The sequence below is a fragment of the Anolis carolinensis genome, chromosome 2 (assembly GCF_035594765.1).
Source record: "Anolis carolinensis isolate JA03-04 chromosome 2, rAnoCar3.1.pri, whole genome shotgun sequence".
In the NCBI taxonomy this organism is placed as follows: domain Eukaryota; kingdom Metazoa; phylum Chordata; class Lepidosauria; order Squamata; family Dactyloidae; genus Anolis; species Anolis carolinensis.
Window position 1 is genome coordinate 187,820,601 of NC_085842.1, and position 19,714 is coordinate 187,840,314.

The 19,714-nt window shown below is 42.5% G+C and overlaps 1 protein-coding gene across 2 annotated transcripts in view; it reads right to left on the reverse strand.

Moving 5' to 3' along the window:
* Positions 1 to 12,959: 12,959 nt before the first annotated feature.
* Positions 12,960 to 19,714, reverse strand: part of LOC103281251 (intercellular adhesion molecule 3) — a 55,642-nt gene continuing 48,887 nt past the window's right edge. Inside the window, exon 5 of one of the 2 annotated variants that reach the window (XM_008122427.3) lies at positions 12,960 to 17,621. In XM_008122427.3, coding sequence (XP_008120634.2) covers positions 17,527 to 17,621 — 95 coding nt within the window. In that variant the 3' untranslated portion in view covers positions 12,960 to 17,526. The other variant, XM_008122428.3, reaches the window with a different exon arrangement.

A 19,714-nucleotide genomic window follows, 5' to 3' on the forward strand; every position in this document is an offset into this window, starting at 1 on the left:
TACTTTGCTTTGTAATTTTATGTATTTATTTGTTTGTCCTATATGTGAAAAACGTATGGTCTAAGCAATGAATAAACTACTAGTACTACTACCAAACGTAAGATACGAGTGTGAAGGAAGTAATGTGATGTGGCAAACACATTTCAGCATGAGTTGGAGCACCGCTTAGAGGAATACATTTATCTCTCTAGTTTTACTCTTTGACCCAACACTATTGATTGTTATCAGAACCATACAGGAAACAGCTGCCTAGGATATATAGGTTTCACCAAGCTTTTATAAGCTACATGTGCTGTTTTGTGAACCTACAGTTATTGAACGTGTAAATTTTCTCTACCACCATCACAAAATCTCTCTCAAATCTGGAACGACGCTCCAGCTTGCTATAGAGGTAGAGCTGAATTCTCTATATCCATGGGCACCCACTGTGGTACCCACAGTTTCATATATTTATGTCCAACAAAATATATCCTCTCCTCTATTTATTTATTTATTACAATATTTATATCCCGCCCTTCTCACCCAACAGGGGACTCAGGGCGGCTTACAAAAAACACGTATATAAAAATTATACAGTGCAATATAAATCAGTTAAAATTATTATTAACTTACATCAGTATTCATAAAACACATTATAAAATACAGATAGGCGTGTTCAGTTCAAAAAACTGGGTCTGTCGATTGAGTTCCAGCGTACGTGATAATAATTAATGCTGCCAATTAATTATCCTCCGGCATGATTCTATGCTATTCCTGAACTAGAGGGCCTTCATTTCAATGGGATTTCCATGGTTTCATGTATCTCTATGAAATGTCCAAAACATATCCCCTGTGGATACGGAAGCAGTGCCATATTTTAATAATATACAAGATTCTTAATTCTAAATATTGAGACAGGTCTGCATAAAGTTTCTTGAAGTAAAACCATATGTGGACCTTCAAGGGTGTATAAAATATAATTTTGTACAAATAGTTAAGTTTTATTGCATTGAAGAGACACATATGAGTACATGTATGGGTCTGTTGTACCCATGAACAAGAATGTACAATTCCAAATGTTGCTATATTTTTCACTTTCCACTCCACATGGCTATATAAAGTTAGTGATCAATGATAATGATGTCACAGGTATATCCAGATAAGCAAGAACATGATCCGTCCATTCAAAATTATTATGTATGCTGTAGCTTTCAGCTTCACCAAGAATGTACAATAACACATAGGCTGTTAATACTGTTATTACTGGCTTTCTCTGCCACTGCCAGTCAGACTGAGTACTTAAATGTATCCAAGTACACTATCCACTATGTGCCTAACTCTTCCTGAATGGCAAAATAGGTATGCTTGAGGCTGATCTAGATGCCTGCTACATTATTTTATTAGTCACAACATCCTTTTGGATGCATACAACTTGTGACAACCAGTACAATCAACCCTTCATAGCCATAGATTCTACATCTAAGAATTCAACCAATTATAGCTTGAACATACGTTTTTAATACTTTTTTTCATTTTGTCATTTTTATAAGGGGAACCATTTACTATGCCATATAATGGGATTTGAGTACCCACTAATTTTGGATTCTACAAGGAGTTTGGAACCAAACCTCAAAGGGTACCAACAATACACTACTGAGTTTACACGTGTTTAGCAGCAACTGTTGGGTTTCCAGGAATCAAGTTCCTGACACCCAACATTTACAAAATGCAGACTTCCTGAAGCCCGCAGATATCGTATTTTGGTATCAAGGTCTAATATAGAACATATTATAGTAGCGCTGTGGGAACACATATAAACTAAAAATGAAACAAGGTAGAAGAAACAATCAAGCTCCTGTTGCCTAGATCCTTAATAGCACCTAGATCCTTAGTCACATTATGGTGGAATATATTGGAACAAATGCTAGACTTAAAAAAAGTCCAATTAGGGATTTTCCCAGGAAGGGGAGAAAAAGGCTACCAAAACAATATGTAGTATTACTATAAAACTTCTTAGCATTTTGAGAGTTAGATCATACAAAGCAGCAAGGGGAACTGTGGAACTGTGGAACTGTGGCATAGTAAAATGGTTCCCCTTATAAAAATGACAAAATGAAAAAAAGTATTAAAAACGTATTTTCAACCTTTATTACTGTTATTGCATGTAAACCAAATTTACTAAGTTGGTTGTTTCCATTTAGGATCCTCTATATTGATCCTTTAGGATTTCAACCTACAAAACCATTGATACAAGGTGAGCATTCCTTATCCAGAATTCTGAAAACCAAAATACTCCAAAATTGTTCACATAGGTTGCTGAGATTGTGATGCTTCCAGATGTTCCAAGGCACAAAATTACTACAAATATTGTATTTCATTACCTTCAAACTACAAATTAATGTTGTATTTATGTAATGATTTCAGCTAGGTCCACGGTTAAAAGTTACAGTGCCAGGTGAGTATCTGCTAAACCAGATCAGCCAGGACAGAGAAGCAAGCTTCCTAGGTTGAAGCAAAGCCAAGCCACAGAGGTTTATTACGATTCAGCCAAAAAGAATTTAAGTAAAAGCGCTTTTCTTCAAAAGTTACATCCATAAATAAACTCAGAGAAATACATGACATTTTATACAGTTCTGAAAGACTTTCCACTTTCTTCCCTGATTGGTTGAAAAAGAGGCAAGTCCAGATTGGCTGGGAGTTTCCTTTGACATCACAGCCTGCAGGAGAAGATTTCTGTGGTGGGTGGTCAGTTCAAAAAGCCAATCTTTTGCAAGGAGGGCCCAGTCCATGAGGAAATGGTGGTGTGGGTATGCCGATGAGTCCCTGATTAACTCAAATGTTAACTCAAAGGTATAAGAGTCAAAAGACAAAGATGGTGATTTTAGACAATCAAGAGCTTGGCTGCTGGCATAGAGAGTTAATGAATGCATGGGAGCAGCCCCAGGTTGAATGGACAAACACCCTGAGCATATTTTGTGGACAAAGAGGATCATCTATCAACAGAGAGAAAGCTATCTATATTGGGAAATAGCTGGAGGGATCCTGGCCATCATCTCCTTTCCCAAGGGAATATGTAAATTAGGGGCACAGAGACGTGGCTGTCTTCAAAAGACATTTTGATACATCAATTTGATACAGTTCATACAGTTTATACTTTTAGGGATTGACATAGTAAATAAAATATATAAGTTATACAGAAATCACCAAACTGATACATTTTATTAAAAGGTTAGATACAATAGTTTGAAGGGTACAGCAGCAGCTAGGTTCATTCCAAAACCTCTAGTGCAGGGGTTCTCAATTTTTTTTTAGCAGTGGAGCACTTTTTGTAGCAAAAGTTTATTGTGGAGTCCCAATAAATGTTTATATATAAAATGTATATATTATATTATATATGCTGTATATAACGGCGCTCCATGCAGTCATGCTGGCCACATGACCTTGAAGGTATCTACGGACAATGCCGGCTCTTTATCTCTCCTTGCTGTGACATCACATCTTGGCTTCTTCAACTGAGAGTTTCCCATTTGCTTTTGTTCCTTGATAAGATCTTATTTATTTTTCCCCTCTGTGAAATTTCTACTCAGGAAGGGCTTAGCTTGACAGATGGCCCCTCCCTGGTGCCGGAGAATTGGGCACTGATTCATTTTCAATTCAGTTTTGGATTACATCTATATCCAGCTTTTCCTGCAATGAGTCCTTGGCTGACCCTTCCTTCTCCTTACTTTGTCCTATGAGATAGGTTGGACTGTGAGGAAAAAAAGGCAATTAGCAGTGCTAATTTGGTAACCTTATGAAGAGGAAAATAAGCACTCAGATGTTTAAATGTCTTAAGTAGAGTCTCACTTATCCAACATTTGCTTAGCCAATGTTCTGGATTATCCAACACAGTCTGCCTTTTAGTAGTCAATGTTTTTGTAGTCAATGTTTTCAATGCATTGTGATGTTTGGTGCTAAATTGAAAAATACAGTAATTACTACATAGCGTTACCGCGTATTGAACTGGCTTTTCTGTCAAATTTGTTGTAAAACATGATTTTTGGTGCTTAATTTGTAAAATCATAATGTAATTTGATGTTTAATAGATTTTCCTTAATCCCTCCTTATTATCCAACATATTCACTTATCCAATGTTCTGCCTGCACGTTTATATTGGATAAGTGAGATTGTACTGTACTTGTGTGAGGACATCACTCTGATTCTTGAGAGGATACCAGCAAGATCAGAAGATCTTCTCATTTTCCTTCCTTAACCTACTTTCCTCCCTCCCTTCCTCCCTCCCTTCCAAGCCAGGGCTGGTTCTAACAGCCACTCTTCCTTTTTTCTTCCATTTCCCCCAGCATCATCCTCTTCTCCAAGCTTTCCTGTTTTCTCATTATGTGGCCAAAGTACTTCATCTTTGCCTCTAATATCCTTTCCTACAGTGAGCAGTCAGGCATTATTTCTTATGAACTAGTTGGATTTTCTTGCAGTCCAAGGCACTCTCAGAATTTTCCTCCAACATCACAGTTCAAAAGCATCTATTTTCCTTTGCTCAGCCTTCCTTATGGCCCAGCTCTCACATCCATAGGTTACTACGGAGAATACCATTGCTTTCACTATGCGGACCTTCATTGCCAGTGTGATGTCTGTCCTCTTCACTATTTTATCAAGATTGGTCATTGCTCTCCTCCCAAGAAGGAAACGTCTTCTGATTTCCTGGCTGCAGTCTGAGTCTGCATTAATCTTTACAACTAGAAATACAAAGTCTGTCACTACCTCCACGTTTTCTCCCACTATTTGCCAGTTATCAATCAGTCTGGTTGCCATAATCTTGGCTTTCTTGATGTTTAACTGCAACCCAGCTTTTGCACTTTCTTCTTTCACCTTGGTTATAAGTCTCCTCAGCTCCTCCTTGCTTTCAGCCATCAAAGTGGTATTATCTGCATATCTAATGTTGTACTGTTAATGTTAATAGAATAGAATAACTTTATTGTCATTGTATATTGTACAATGAAATTCAATGCTTCCCCCAGCACACATCACAAAACAACACATCCACCCCTCCACTCTCACACTACCACCACACAGCCCCCAATGCCACATCAATGCAAAACCATGGAGTTCAATATAGTTACAGCTCTAGGATCAAAGCTGTCTTTCAGTTTGTTTGTCCTTGCCTTTTTTCACCCTTTGTCGTCTGCCAGATGGTAATAATTCAAAAAAAGAAAAAGAAAAGAAAAGAAAAAAAGAATATGCTGGATGAGATGGATCCCCAAGAATGCTTCAAGCTTTTCTTAAGGGTGTTGGACTTACAATATTTTTCCAAAGAGGGGAGAGGGCAACCAATGATTCTCTGTGCAGAAGCGATGACCCTTTGGAGCACCTTCCTGTCTGCCACTGTGCAGTTACCAAACCACGCACAGATGCAGTAGGTTACGACACTACAGAATAGCAGTAGAATTCCTTCAGTGTCGTGGAGTAAAGGGCGTTCTTATGTGTAGTCTCATACAAGCATTGACATTTATCTCCCAAAATCCTACTTCATGAGCCTGGCATAGTAATTTAAAAAAATTAATTTAATCATTAGGAATACTGCAATTTCCCGATAGCAACACTTTGTTTTTCCTGTCATTTCTCCTTCATAGTAACCCTGGCTTTTGAAATTCTGCTGTTGCTAGCCTTTTCACTTCCTTTTCCATTTTTTTTTAACCAACTACAGTAAGCTCTAATGCCTAGTAGGGTTTGGACTTCCGTGATTATGGAAACTGGAAGGAGCCCATGAAAAGAAATGTTGTCTCCCTTAAGAACAAGGCCTTGTGTCCAGGGCCGGCCCAAAGCGGAGGCCACTTGATGACCGTGGCGCCAGCTTTCAAATTGATTTGAACCCGCAGCGGAGAGTTCCGCAGATCCATCACAAAAGGAACGGAGCGGGACCGCAGCAGACTATTATTAAAAGATCTTTTTTTCTTCACTTTCCCCTTCCCTGAACTATGTAACAAATCCCCCCAATAAAAGTAGCATTCATTTTTAACAGTAACACTCTCTATCTGGTTATTTTGTGTCTTTCCCTGACTCCTTCTTTTGCACGCAATCTCCCCTCTCTCTCTCTCTAACCCGTCCGACCTTCAAACCCTGGCGGAGGCTTCCCCGCCATAGGTTAATACGGCGGACGATACAAATTGGCTCATATCTTTATCAAAATTACCCCTAGCACGCTCCTCTTTTAGTCCTAACCCTTCCTAAGGCTCCTGACCCAAGGACCACCAGCGGAACCAAAATCGGTCCAGTTCTCGGCACCTCATCAGCTGACTGTCAAATGGAACCGACTGCTCTTTTCAAGCCAGACTGCTCTCTTCCAGCCTTTCCTCTCCCCGCGACCCGCGGGATGGTTTTTAAGAGATCACTGGTCCCTTTCTGTGAACTGTGGATGGGGGATCGCTCTCCCGCTGGGGAGACATAGTTCTCCAAGGACCTTCACCCTCTCTACAGCTGCCAGGAGGGTGCCTGGACGGGCGCCCTCCACGTTTCATTCACACCTTCATAATTTTATGAATGAGAAGAACACTCTTCCCAGACCTACCCCTGAATTTATGAAATCCTATATTTCCAAAGACTGCAACCCACATGTACTTCTTCCCCATGCTATCTCTATGAATTCCTTCCACCACAGATGAACTCTTTTCCCAATGTATCCGTGGATTCTCATATTCTATGTACCTGGACACCCTCATGAATCACTGTTGTATGAATTTCTAATCGTTGGGCTAACTTCATGAATTGTAAAATCATGCTGCTAAAACTCCACTTTTATGAATTTCCATATTGGGTTCCCCAGATGTTATGAACTTCGTTCTTATCAAATGTTTTCAATTGTTTATATCATTCATGATTCCCCTTTATGCAGTGTAACCCACCTTTATGGGTTCTCCCTTATTTCCATGAAATCTATCTATCTGCCTATATGTATTTGTACTCTTTGGGATCCCCGGAGAATATGTATTTTTCCCAGCAGGGTTTATATTCCAACTTTATTTTATTTTTCGTTTTATTTCATATAATTGTCAAGTCATGAAATCAAATAGGAAATATTTTGAACTCAACCTGAACCCCAGAACCTATCCCATTTCCTATGACCCAGGCTTCCCTTCCCAAAAACAAAAGGATAATCTGCCACCGCTTAACCCAATCAAATTCAGATTGCATGGACAATATAGGGCTTGAGTCGCCGAATTCGGAGTGTTGTCCTAAAGGTGATTCGCCTCAAGGCAAACATTGTCATATCTCACCCAAAGGAAAATCCAGGACACCTCAGGAAGGCGCCCTGCAGAGCCTGTCAATTATGGCTCATCACCACCCATCTCTACTTCCACCTCTGACACCCCAAGGCATATCTAAAATCTGTGTACGTGACAGAAACCCGGACATCCTTGATTGCTGCCATTAATCCCTTTAGAAATCGGTCTAGCAGGAATTAATCCGATCTTTCCTGCCCTGTCACTTCATTGTTTCAATAACTCCCGCCTTCTCCTTCCTGACTGGCTCGAGTAGCGACAAAAAGCAGCTCCCTATTGGGCCAACAGAGCAAGGTGGGAAACGAAAGCCCGCCTCGTTCAAACTTCTAGCCTATCAGCGATCAGATGGGCGGGGGAGCGGGGCGGGAAATTCAAAGGGCTGTCAGACTGAAACTTTGTATAAATATGGCTTTATTTTGATTATGTGGTACCCTAGTAGACTGAATGATCGCTACTAGAGTCCTCTTCAGCTGAATTGCTCAATAAAGACTCCTTGGCGGAATTTTCCTTCAACTTTGGCGGACCTTCTTCATTTCGGCTTCAGGTTGTATTGCGGCTCATATTTTCCTATTGGCTCCGCCAAGGTCCGTTCTCTCAGGACCGGGTCGGGTCTCTCCTTAAGGGCCCGATCCCCTAAAACGCGGTCGACAACACACTGAGGTGGCCACTTCGGGTGCACAGTCCCCGGGGGCACTGTGGAGGTCCCCCCCCCCGGCGGGGACCATGGGCTCACTCACTGTCCGGCGGCGAGTGAGCTCTGCCGCTGCAGCTTGGCCAGCTGGGCAAAGCCAGCCGGGCCAGGGCACGCGGAGCGGGAGGTGGGACCCCGTCTGGACGGAGCTGCATGAGAGGCGGGGTCAGGGCGAGCCCTCGCCCAGCTGGCCTTGCCCAGCTGGCCAGGCTACAGCGGGAGTCCTTCCAGGTCGCCGTGGCCTGGAGGGACTTTCCCACTGCTTCCTGGCTGGCTGGCCTGGGCCAGGGCGCGTGGGGTGGGAGGCGGGGCCCCGTCTGGGCAGAGCCCCGTCTCCTGCCGCGTGCGCCCTGGCCCCGCCTCCCATGCTGTGTGAGAGGCGGGGTCAGGGCGAGCAGCACGCGACGTGGGGCCAGGATTGGCCCCGCCTCCCTCGCCCAGCTGGCCTTGCCCAGCCGGCCAGGCTGCAGCGGGAGTATTTCCCCCGCTTCCTGGCCGGCTGGCCTGGGCCAGGGCACGCGGGGTGGGAGGCGGGGCCCCGTCTGGGCGGAGCCCTGTCTCCTGTCCCGTGCGCCCTGGCCCCGCCTCCCACACTGCGCAAGAGGTGGGGTCAGGGCGAGCAGCGCAGGAGGCGGGGTCAGGGTGTGGGAGGCAGGGCCAGGTCTGGCCATGCCCCGCCTCCCGTGGCACATGGCCACGCCTCCCGCAGCGTGGGGGGTGCAATCCCCCCCCCGCTTAATAATTATAATTATCTCGGGCCGGCCCTGCTTGTGTCTCCTTGATAGTAAACAGATTGGGAGGGAAATAAGAGGAACCTAGGGTGCATCCAGTGGGGCGTCCAAACGATGCCCCACATAAAATCAAATGCTTTTAGGATAAAGCAGGAAAACTCTGCTTTGCTCCAAAATAATTTGTATCTGGAAAGACTTGGATCTTCTTGAAAAATGTGTGTCTTTCCAGCTGTGGGCAGTGCCTGGATTGCCCCCTCAGAAGTCCTGGGACTTCTGAGGGGGCTGTCTGCACAGCCCTCTCACATTTTCCGGGCTCCAATGCCCTCCCAAATCCCCCAGAAAAGCCTTTAAAAAGGAAACGAACTTACCCTGCCACCATTCCCCCTTTTCTGAAGTTCTCCTGGCATGTAGAAATGACACACCAGGAAAAAGTGTGGGCCAGGAACGATTTTTCTCCTCCATCCCCCCTCCTTTCTCCCAGCACACCATTTCTACGCACCAGGAGGGCTTTGGAGAAGGGGGAATGGCGGCCGAGTATGTTCTTTTTCTTTTTAAAAGCTGGGGTGGGGGGTGTTATTTAGTGTCATGGTGCCCTGGCCGAAAGTCCCACAGCGCATATGGACACCTCCCCCCACCACAGAAAATCATGCGATTTCTGGGGCGTATGTGGACTTTAACCCCTGCACAATCATATTTAACAAACTCGATTGCTCCTGGGTTAAAGAACCACCCCCAGAGGAGAGGTGTCTGCCTTAAGAACAATGCCTTCTGTCTCTATGGATAGTTGAGCTAGAGGCAGGAGTTGGCTATTTTGTGTGATGGGGTAAGTAAATTTTCTGTCTCCTTTAAAGACAGAATCACATGCAAAGAAGATGCTGCATGTAGACGATTTCCCCTGCTTTCCCCAGTTCCATCTGATGAAGTCCTTAATCTTTGCCTGATGAAGAAGCCAGCAAAATTCTAAAAAGTTACTTAATGTATTTTATACTTTGAAGTTGAACCAATAAATGTATCACGGCTTTGTAATATACAACAGCAGCTTTACTATTGGTTTGTTTCCACGTATTTGTTTGTTTGTATTGCATGTGAAAGACCTATGGTCTAAGTATCAAATAAATTTGGAACTATTGGTTTGTTTCCAGGCACACTTCAAATTTCTGGCTATGACTTATAATGCCTCTAAATTCAGACTTTCTGAATGACATTTTCATACAGAATGAGCCTAAAGCTGTTCCCAAGCTGTGGAATTCTCCCCAAGCCAGCTAGCTCCTTTGCTCTCCTTTCACTGTAATCTGTATAAATTCAGCTTAATAAATCCTCATTGAACTGGATTATATAGCAGTGTGGACTCAGATAATCCAGTTCAAAGAAGATATTGTGGATTATCTACCTTGATATCCTGGGTTATATGGCTGTGTGGAAGGGCCCCAAGGCATCTACACCTCCGTATAAAATACAGATTATCTGCTTTGAACTGGATTATATGGAAGTGTTGACTAATATAATCCAGTTCAAAGTAGATAATGTGGATTATATGTTTTGATAATCTAGATTACATGGTAGTATAGATCACTTTTTATTTAAACAGCCTTTTGATGACTAATCAATAGATTGTGTGCAAGGGTAGAGGATATTCTGGAGAATAGACATTCTTGAAGGTAACAACGCTCCATGCAGTCATGCCGGCCACATGACCTTGTAGGTGTCTACGGACAACGCCGGCTCTTTGTCTTAGAAATGGAGATGAGCACCAACCCCCAGAGTCGGTCATGACTGGACTTAACGTTAGGGGAAAACTTTTACCTTTTTAAAACACTGGTTGCAGTAGATCCACAAGGGTTTAATCCACTGTGCTACCAGGGGCTCCATTGTTTGAACTGAATTATATGAATCTACACTGCCAGATAGTCTGGGATAAGACGATAATCTGGGATCACCTCCTGGGATATAAAGCAGTACAGCTCCAGGCGTCATCAATGAGATCTTGGTAAATCAACATTCAAATAAATCTCATTGTTTTAATAGGAGTGGGTGAAGCCCCTGGTGGCGCAGTGGGTGCAGGACTGATGACTTGGTGGCTTCTGCTTCTACTTGGTGAAATATATTTTGGAAATTATTGGCTTCTTTTTTCTCACTAGGCTTAACCCACAGCTGCTTGGATCTCACTATCCAATGCTGCTCTAAATTGTTCAATAACACTGGTATTTAGGATTTCTAAATGCCCAAATTGCTTCTTTGTGCTCAGCTTACTTCAGGCCCCTTCCACAATGCCCCTATATCCTAGGATCTGATCCCAGATTATCTGCTTATCCCAGATTATCTGGCAATGGATACTCATATAATCTAGATTAAATCAAATAATCTAGGGGCCCATCCAGACAGTACCTTTATCCCAGGTGCTCCCGCAGCAATCAGGAAGGTGACCAGATGTCGTTACAATCGCTACAAAAGGCAAAATCGCTACAAAAGGCAAAAAAATGTGAGATTTCCAGGGGTGGGAATATAGCAGTTTTTAGCCAAATATCCAATCTTTGCATGTCTGTATTTCTCTGCAATCGGAAATCACAGAATTTTTTTATCTGGGTTTGTTCCTGGGTCTGTTCCTGATTGGTCCATTCCTAAAAATTATGTGACACTTGAGTAGAAGGCAAAAACTTTGTCCTGGGAAGAGGAATTTTGTATTTCATGTGTTTAATGAAGTTTGTGGCAGAAAAATGAAGTTCCTGGGATGCAACAAGTACTTTCACATTATGTAGTCCACCATGAAACAGGTACAGACACTTTCAAACCAGGAACAGAATGTCATCATTATTGTAATTAGTCAGACCTTGTTGTATGGCCAGGGAACAACCAGATGATGTTGCCGGGTAATACATGTTGGTTCCTCATTGGGTGTATGCTGACAACATTAGTACAGTTTCGTAAATGGCAAAAACTTACTACTGGCTGTTGGGACATGGATGTGTTGGAGAGGAATGTGAATACTGAGAGCCAAGGTCATGAAGAAATAGAAACAGCCATGTATAACCTGGAAACAGCACCCCTTGTTCCATGCCACAAGTATACAACCAAATCTGTCTGGACAGATGGCCAGGCAGCCAGGCTCTAAAAAGTGTCAATAATGACAAAGTTCTGTTCCTGGCTTGGAAGTGTGTGTTCCTGTTTCATTGTGCAGTGTTGACTTGGGAAGAAGTGGTCCTACACCATTAAGCTTGTTTGTGTGGCAGGACACAGATTTTCTGGCCAGGATAAAGAATGGAACTTTTACAGAGATCCACATATCCGTATATCTACATCCCGGGGCTTTTTAAAATAAAAGCTGCTGAAGTTTCCGGCAGAAGTCTCACAGCGGCCATCGCAGGAGTCTCTAAATCTTGGAACAAATTAGCAAGTCTGGACAATGGAGGCAGAAATCCTAGGACTAACAGGTCTGTATCTGGACTTTTTCTGAAGTCCTGGGAATTTTTGACCCTATTTAAAACCTGTGATTTAGTGCTGTCTGGAAGTGCACTAGGATCAGATTCTGGGATATAGAGCAGGGTAGATGGGGCCTCAATTGCTGCAAACGGAGTTCAAAGTGCAAATGAATTTATATCTCATTTAGCTTCAGCTATGGGTGAAATCTCATTGTTAGCAGAGTCAAAAGCAAATTGCTACATCCTCTCCTGGTTCGCATGTTTTCCCTCATTCCATCTTTCACCATCTTGCCCACACTTGGGTGCTGCTTGGTGAGTTATATCCTAGTATTTGTCTGTGAAATATGAAGGATTAATTCGAGGCAGTACATTGTTACCTGCCTTTGGCCTCTGTCAATGTTTTACATCTTGTGAGTTGAAATGTTAGCCCCATTTTAGGAGGCAACCCCTGGCAGTTTTTTTTTTCCGTGTCAGGAGCAACCTGAGTTGCTTCTGGATTGAGAGAATTGGCTGTCTGCAAGGACGTTGCCCAGGGGACGAGCTGATTTTTTTTGATGTTTTACCATCCTTGTGGGAGGTTTCTCTCATGTCCCTGCATGGAGCTGGAGCTGATAGAGGGAGCTCATCCACTCTCTCCCCGGGTGAGATTCGAACCTGGCAGCCTTCAGGTCAGCAACCCAACCTTCAAGTCACAAGGCTTTAATCCCCTAGGCCATCGGGGGCTCTTGGCAGTGAGACCAGGAAGATGCCTGTTGGCAGAAACCCAGGCAAGTGATTTACCTGAGCTGCCCATTTTTAATGAGTCCCTGTTTTGGCGAGCAAACAGATTAGGCCCAATTGAAATTAGCCAGCAAGCAAGGAGAGAAGGTGATTTTCAGCCAAGGAAGATTTTATTATCTGCAGATAAGATGCTAGCTAGTGATACATTCACAACATAGATAGCATACAGAATACAGTTTCATAGCCCTTTTTATACATAGGCTGTAACCAAGCCTCTAATTCTGACCAGTCACAGCCAATGGCCAGCATGGGCTGGGAACAAAGGATGATTAAGTGTCGATGAATGGGGTTCCTTTCACTGAACAGGAAAAATAACAAAGTGATTGAGGGCATCTTTGGCCCTACCCAGGAATGCTATTGTCTTATGAGAGGAACATGACATGGCCCCTTAATAGAGATGGGCTGGAGGTTCTAGCCTCCATAGAAACAAAACATCATATATTAATACAATCATGCAAAAATGACAAGAGGATAGGTTGGATGTAGACATGCGGATTCCTTCCGATGCGAGCGGTCCCGTTCATCAAAGGCACAGGTGGTGAAATTGGTTCTTCCCCAGAGGGGCAGGAAGAGGTGATTGCCCTGCCAGAGTAAGCTATTGTGTTGCAATGTCCAGGTAAAGTCCAAAAGATGGGTGAGGCTGGAAATTGATGAGAAAATTCCCAGCTTGGTTTCGTTCCCCCAGGCTATGCAATTGTGTGGGAGGCAAGACATCTTTGGGTTCAGGAACAAGGTTTCCCATAAAGGGAAGGAACGGGGATCTCAGGCGCATAAAACATTAGGTTAACACAACATATAGGAAAAACATGGAGGATTTAGAGCAAATTATATACATGAGAGACATAGTTTTCCAAAGTACCTTTAACAAGCCAGGCTTCTCAGAGGAAAAAGGGGAAGTAAGGCAGGCAATGTGGAAGAAAAGGAGGAAGGGGGGGATTGAGAAAGGAAGAAAAGGGGAAAAGAAGGAAAAGAGTGAGGAAAGGAGAAAGAAAGGAAGGGAAGGAAGAAGAAAGGAAGGAAAGGAGGGGGAAGGAGGAAGAAAAAAAAAAGAAACAAAGGAGACTTCAGTGAGTGGGGACCTGGCCCAGGTAAACTAGACATCCCAAGGACCTAGGGGTGGTTTTCTCATGCAACACAATGAATATTTGGCCTCTCCTAAAACACTTGCCATCTCGAGTGATTGCTCATTGAGAAAAAAAACACCCAATAAGCACTGCCCCTCAACCCCTTATGCTTGCCGGATGCTTGCTACCAGTTCCCCCTTCAAAAGCTCTTGTAGGTGTAGCAGACTGGGTTTCCGGTTCTCTCGAAACTATTAAAAGCGAAGCTTGTTGCTATCTTCTTGTTTCTTAACCCATTTCCTGTGCTTAAAGGAAATTCCCTGCTCTCCTGCAAAGTTTCCCCACCCAAAGGAAATTCCCTTGTCATAATGGCCTTGTCATAATGGTGATGAGGAACTGGAAAATATAGATTTTTAGACATATATTGTATGCACATTAGAAGCAGTGAAATGTAGAAAAACCAGACTCTCTCTGTGTTAAATTTTGTGTAAATGTACAAGCTGGCAGGACAGGCAGAAAGGGGGCCTGTTATCTATATGTACATTCCATTAGAGGGAAAGCAGACTTTTGACAGGTCTTGATGGATTTCTCTTGGTGTCTGTAACTTTCTACAGGCTTTTAGAGTGCTTAGATAGAAAAATGCTGATTCGTGCATATTTATGCTCATGTATGTAAGCATATGAAGTGATGTACTAATGACGAGATGTATGTAGAAGCATGTTCTTTGTCTGAAAATGTATAAAAGGCAATGTCAACACCTTGATCGGGGATCTGGTTTGCCTTTGGAAAAGATTCCACATCCAGAGTCTTCAGCTGAATATAATAAACTGGACTTTTTGACCTCGCAAAGGATTGCTCTTGGTGTTATCTCTCCTGTCATCTATATCAATGGGAGTGGGGAAAATGGTGTAATTCAGGGTGGCTAGAATAGGAGTTGAAGGAGGTGGGTTTAGCCCTGCTTTGAAGTAGCTATGGACACATTGACATATATACTCAAACACAAACATCTATCTATAATGCATTCCTCTGATTTTTCTCAAACACAATTGTGCCACTGTGTGGACGGGAGAAGAAACACATAGAGAATGTGACATTTTTAAGCTTGGGCTCACATTACAATCTCAAGAAAAAAGGAGCAATGTAGGAGATTTTGTAATTGCTCCTTTTTCCTTCTTACCTCTCTCCTTAGGTAAAAAGGTAAAGGTTTTTCCCTGACGTTGTCCAGTCATGACTGACTCTGGGGGTTGGTGCTCATCTCCATTTCTAAGACAAAGAGCCGGCGTTGTCCATAGACACCTCCAAGGTCATGTGGCCGGCATGACTGCATGGAGCGCCGTTACCTTCTCGCTGGAATGGTACCTATTGATCTACTCACATTTGCATGTTTCCGAACTGCTAGGTTGGCAGGAGCTGGGGCTAACAGCGGGCGTTCATTTCGCTCCTGAGATTTGAACCTGGGACTTTTCGGTCCGCAAATTCAGCAGCTCAGCGCTTTAACACACTGTGCCACCAGGGCCCCCTACCTCTCTCCTTAGTACCTTGAAAAGCCATACCTTGAAAAGCCTGACTTGGCCACGGTAGTCTACGCCTTAGTTAGTTACTTCTAGAATGGATGGGGCTGCCTTTGAAGTTGGCTCAGAAATTGCAATTGGTACAAAGATCAGCAGCCAGGTTACTTAATGGATGTAATTATAGGGAGCATACCATGCACCTGTAGAAGCAGCTCCACTGGCTGTCAATAAGTTTCCAGTCCCAATTCAAAGTGCAGGTTATTTATTACCTATAAAGCCCTACACAGTTCAGGTCCAGCCTATCTTGTGACTACATCTCCCCCTATGAACTGGCATGAGCTCTAAGATCTGCCGGACAGGCCCTCCTCTCAGTCCCGCCTCGATCTTTAGTGTGGTTGGTGGGGACGAGGGAGAGGGCCTTCTCGGTGGTGGTTCCCCTGGCTCTGGAACGCCCTCCCCAGGGAACTTAGACAAGCCCCTACACTACAACACTTTAGGAAAGAGCTATAAACCTGGTTTTTCCATCAGGCATTTGATAAAGTTTAGACAGTAACTCGAACTGATTGCCAATCACTTAGCATTTTATATCTGCATTGTGTGCATTCAGCTGGGCTGCTATATTGGTTATATGGATCTTTTAATGGATTCAATTTTAATAGAGGTTGTTTTATCCAATTTATATATGTAGTTTATGTAAAGTTATTGTTTTCATGTTGATGTAGTTTATTTTATGTATTATGTATTTTATGTATGGCATTTTTGTGTGCTGTTTTGTAAGCCGCTCCAAGTCCCTATGGGAGATGGTGGCAGGGTATAAATAAATAAATAAATAATAATAATAATAATTAGGATATCTGACTAACCCTTGCAGGATGCCACACTGGACAATTATAGCACTTTGATACCAATTTCACTGCCCTTGCTGGTTCTTATGGAATCGTGGGATTGGTAGTTTAGTGAGGCACTAGAGAAGTTCTCAGGATCTTTCAGAATTATAATCCTAGGATTGCACAGGATGGAACCATGGAACGATAGCGGTGTCATGTAAAAGCGCCCCGTGAATCAGGGACTTAGGCTGGATCTACACTGCCCTATAATTTCAGAATGTGGATTAACTGTATTGATCTGGATTATAGGGCAGTGTAGACTGATATAATCCAGTTCATCACAGATAATCCAATTCTGAAACCGGAGTATAGGACAGTGTAGATCAAGCCTTAGAGCGCTTACTAAACGACAACTCCCAGAATCCTGTAGGATGTCCTTGTGACAATTATAGTGTACCAAGGGGCAAGAATTGTGTAGATGAAACCTTAAAGGGCCTAGGCTGTGGCGCAGGCTGTTGAGCAGCCAGCTGCAGCCAGCTGCAACAAATCACTCTGAGCAAGAGGTCATGAGTTCGAGGCCAGCTCGGAGCCTGCGTTTGTCTTCTGTCTTTGTTCTATGTTAAGGCATTGAATGTTTGCCTATATGCAGCTCTTTGAGTGAACTGTTGTGGTTTTCTTACTGCCAAAGTATTAACAAAATATCCTGAACCGACTGGTGCTGAGCAGAAAGAAGGTGGGGAGGCTTGTAATTCCAAATAACATTACATTCAGAAACCTATATAAACTGTGTAAAGTTGAAAAATGACAGTTTCTCTTGATTCGCTAATACGGGGAAGCGAGTAGCCACAAAATTCCTACTTCCAGTATGTGTACCAACCCATATTTAGTCAAGCATGTGTTTTTACAATCATAACGTCTAGAAATTTGATCCCGCCCCCCAAAGTGAAAATTGATTATTTCTGGGAACTGAATTATTTGCTTATTATTGGTCATGCTTGCCAGTTCTCTTGCTTTGGCTTGGTGCACACCAAAGCAGTTATAAAGGCATCCATGAGAGCATGTTCTCTTCCCTTTAGCAGCGGATGAACGGAGAGGAGGTCCTCAAGGGCTGCTGCCTGTTTTCTGGATCAAAGCAAACATTCCCTTTCCCCATTGCTTCTGTTCTGGCCAGTCAAGAAAAGCAACTGGTAGCAGCCAAACCCTTGCTCCAGCATCAGAAAGGAGTCTCAGGCCCGTTGGTTTCCATGTGGACCTTCTCACTTCCTGCAATGATACCAGAAAATGCCTCCAGTGAAGACTACAGCCAACAATGACACAACCACCACAGCTGCGATCCAACTGCGAGACCTCTCTGTAACAGAAAACAAGAGATTGTGTTTGGCAAGAGAGACATAAAGTAAGAGGTTTCTCAGGGCAAGTAACTAAAGATAAATGTGATTAGTGATAACTGTCTTGCCAAGGACAGCTATGGTCCAGTAGTCAATCCCCAAACCAGCTAGCAAGATGTCTATGGGAGGCAAAGCGGACGGCATCTTTTTTTCACCCCAAAGGCCAAATTCAATCTCACATAACTGGTGGGCAGGGCTAAAGGCAAAAGGATCCCCCTTCCCCAAAAAGCCACAATATTTTAGCTGAAAGCTCCCATGGCATTTTGTTAACTTCTCTTTTAAACTATACTGTGAAAGCACTTTGAATCATTTTAACTGCTATAGAATGCATAGTGATGATCTAAAGCAGTGTTTCTCAAACTCTCTCCTCCAAATTTTGTTACATAGTGTTATTGTTGTCTGTTTTCAAATAGGTGACTGCTTTGTGTTGACATCATTTCACTCTCCACAACTCTCCAAAAGATGACCGCATCATCCTCACCTCCAAATTAACTCCAGATGAAATTTTAATTGCAACGCTTCTTTTTTTTCCTATAATTTTTATTGATTTTCCAGAAATTTGGGGAATTACATTACAAAAATTGTGAGGATGGGAAAGAAGAAAGAAGGGAAAAAGAAGAAAAAATAAATAAAAAAATTAAAAATAATTATTACACACAGCTAGCAGACAGCAAAAAAAGAAAAAAAGGGGTTGGGAAGCCAAAAAACAAAAAGCACACCAATAACTTCCGGTCGATTCCACAGGGGCAGTAATTCATTTACATTATGCTATAAATTTTCTCTGCCCATATCCCCATATCATTCTCAGTCTGACTCGTGTCTATCTTTGCTCTGACCAACTATTCAAAATCAATCTGATGTTTCCCTTGTAATTTTTTTTTTTACTGGTGACCAGTCCGTCCTTTGTTTTTTGGTATAATCTTGCAGTAAAAAGGTCATAGTATCCATGTCCATGTATTCCCTCAATTTGGTGATCCATGCGTCTTCCGATGGGATATCTTTTGAATGCCATCTTTGAGCTATTAAAGCTCGAGCAGCTGCTGTTATGTGAAAGAATAATATATCTTCATTTCTTTTTAAGTGAAAGTCGGTAATATTTAACAAATAATATTCAGGTTTAAAATCAAAATTCTTATCTAAGATTCCTTTTGCATAATTATGTATCACTTTCCAGAAACCTTTGACCTCTTTACATTCCCACCATACATGTAAAAAAGTCCCTGTTTTATTATTACATTTCCAACATTCTTTTTTCTGGTTTTTGTAAAATTTAGATAATTTCTGGGGGGTTAGGTACCATCAGAAAAACATTTTGTACCAATTCTCCCTTAATTTGAGTGAACTAGAATATTTCAGTTTAGTTTTCCACAATTTCTCCCAATCTTCAAATTGAATTGGGTGTCCTACATCCTGTGCCCATCTAGTCATAGTGTCTTTTACCCCTTCGGATTCTGTATTCCACTCGAGTAGTTTTTGATATAAAATCTTGATGGTTTTGTTTTCTCTAGACATTATTATGTCCCACACAGTTTCCCGACCCATAAAGTCGAATTTTTTATCTTTTGCGTAACTCTCCGCTATCTGTCTGTGTGGGTACCACGTTAGGCTACTCTGTATCTTCCTCAATTCATCTAATGATTTTAAGTTCCACATATTATCTTTTTTGTGAAGTAGTTGTTTGTAAGTGAACCAGTTTTCTTTAGCTAATTCTCTTTTATGGTGGGCCTCTCCTGGTGAGATCCAGAGTGGTGTTTTGTTGTAGAATCTTTCTTTGTATTTAAGCCACACCTTAAGTAGGGCTGCCCTAACGAAGTGATTTGTAAAATTCTTTTCTACCTTGGCCTTGTTGTACCAAAGGTACGCATGCATCCTCTTCTTAATTCATGGCCTTCCAAATTGAGAATCTTCTTATTAGCTAGAGTAGCCCAATCCTTTACCCATGTTAGGGCGCTTGCTTCAAAGTATAGTTGTAAATTTGGCAGGGATAGACCACCCCTGTCTATCGAATCAGTTAAAATTAAATAACTAATCCTGGGTTTCTTTCTTTCTTTCTTTC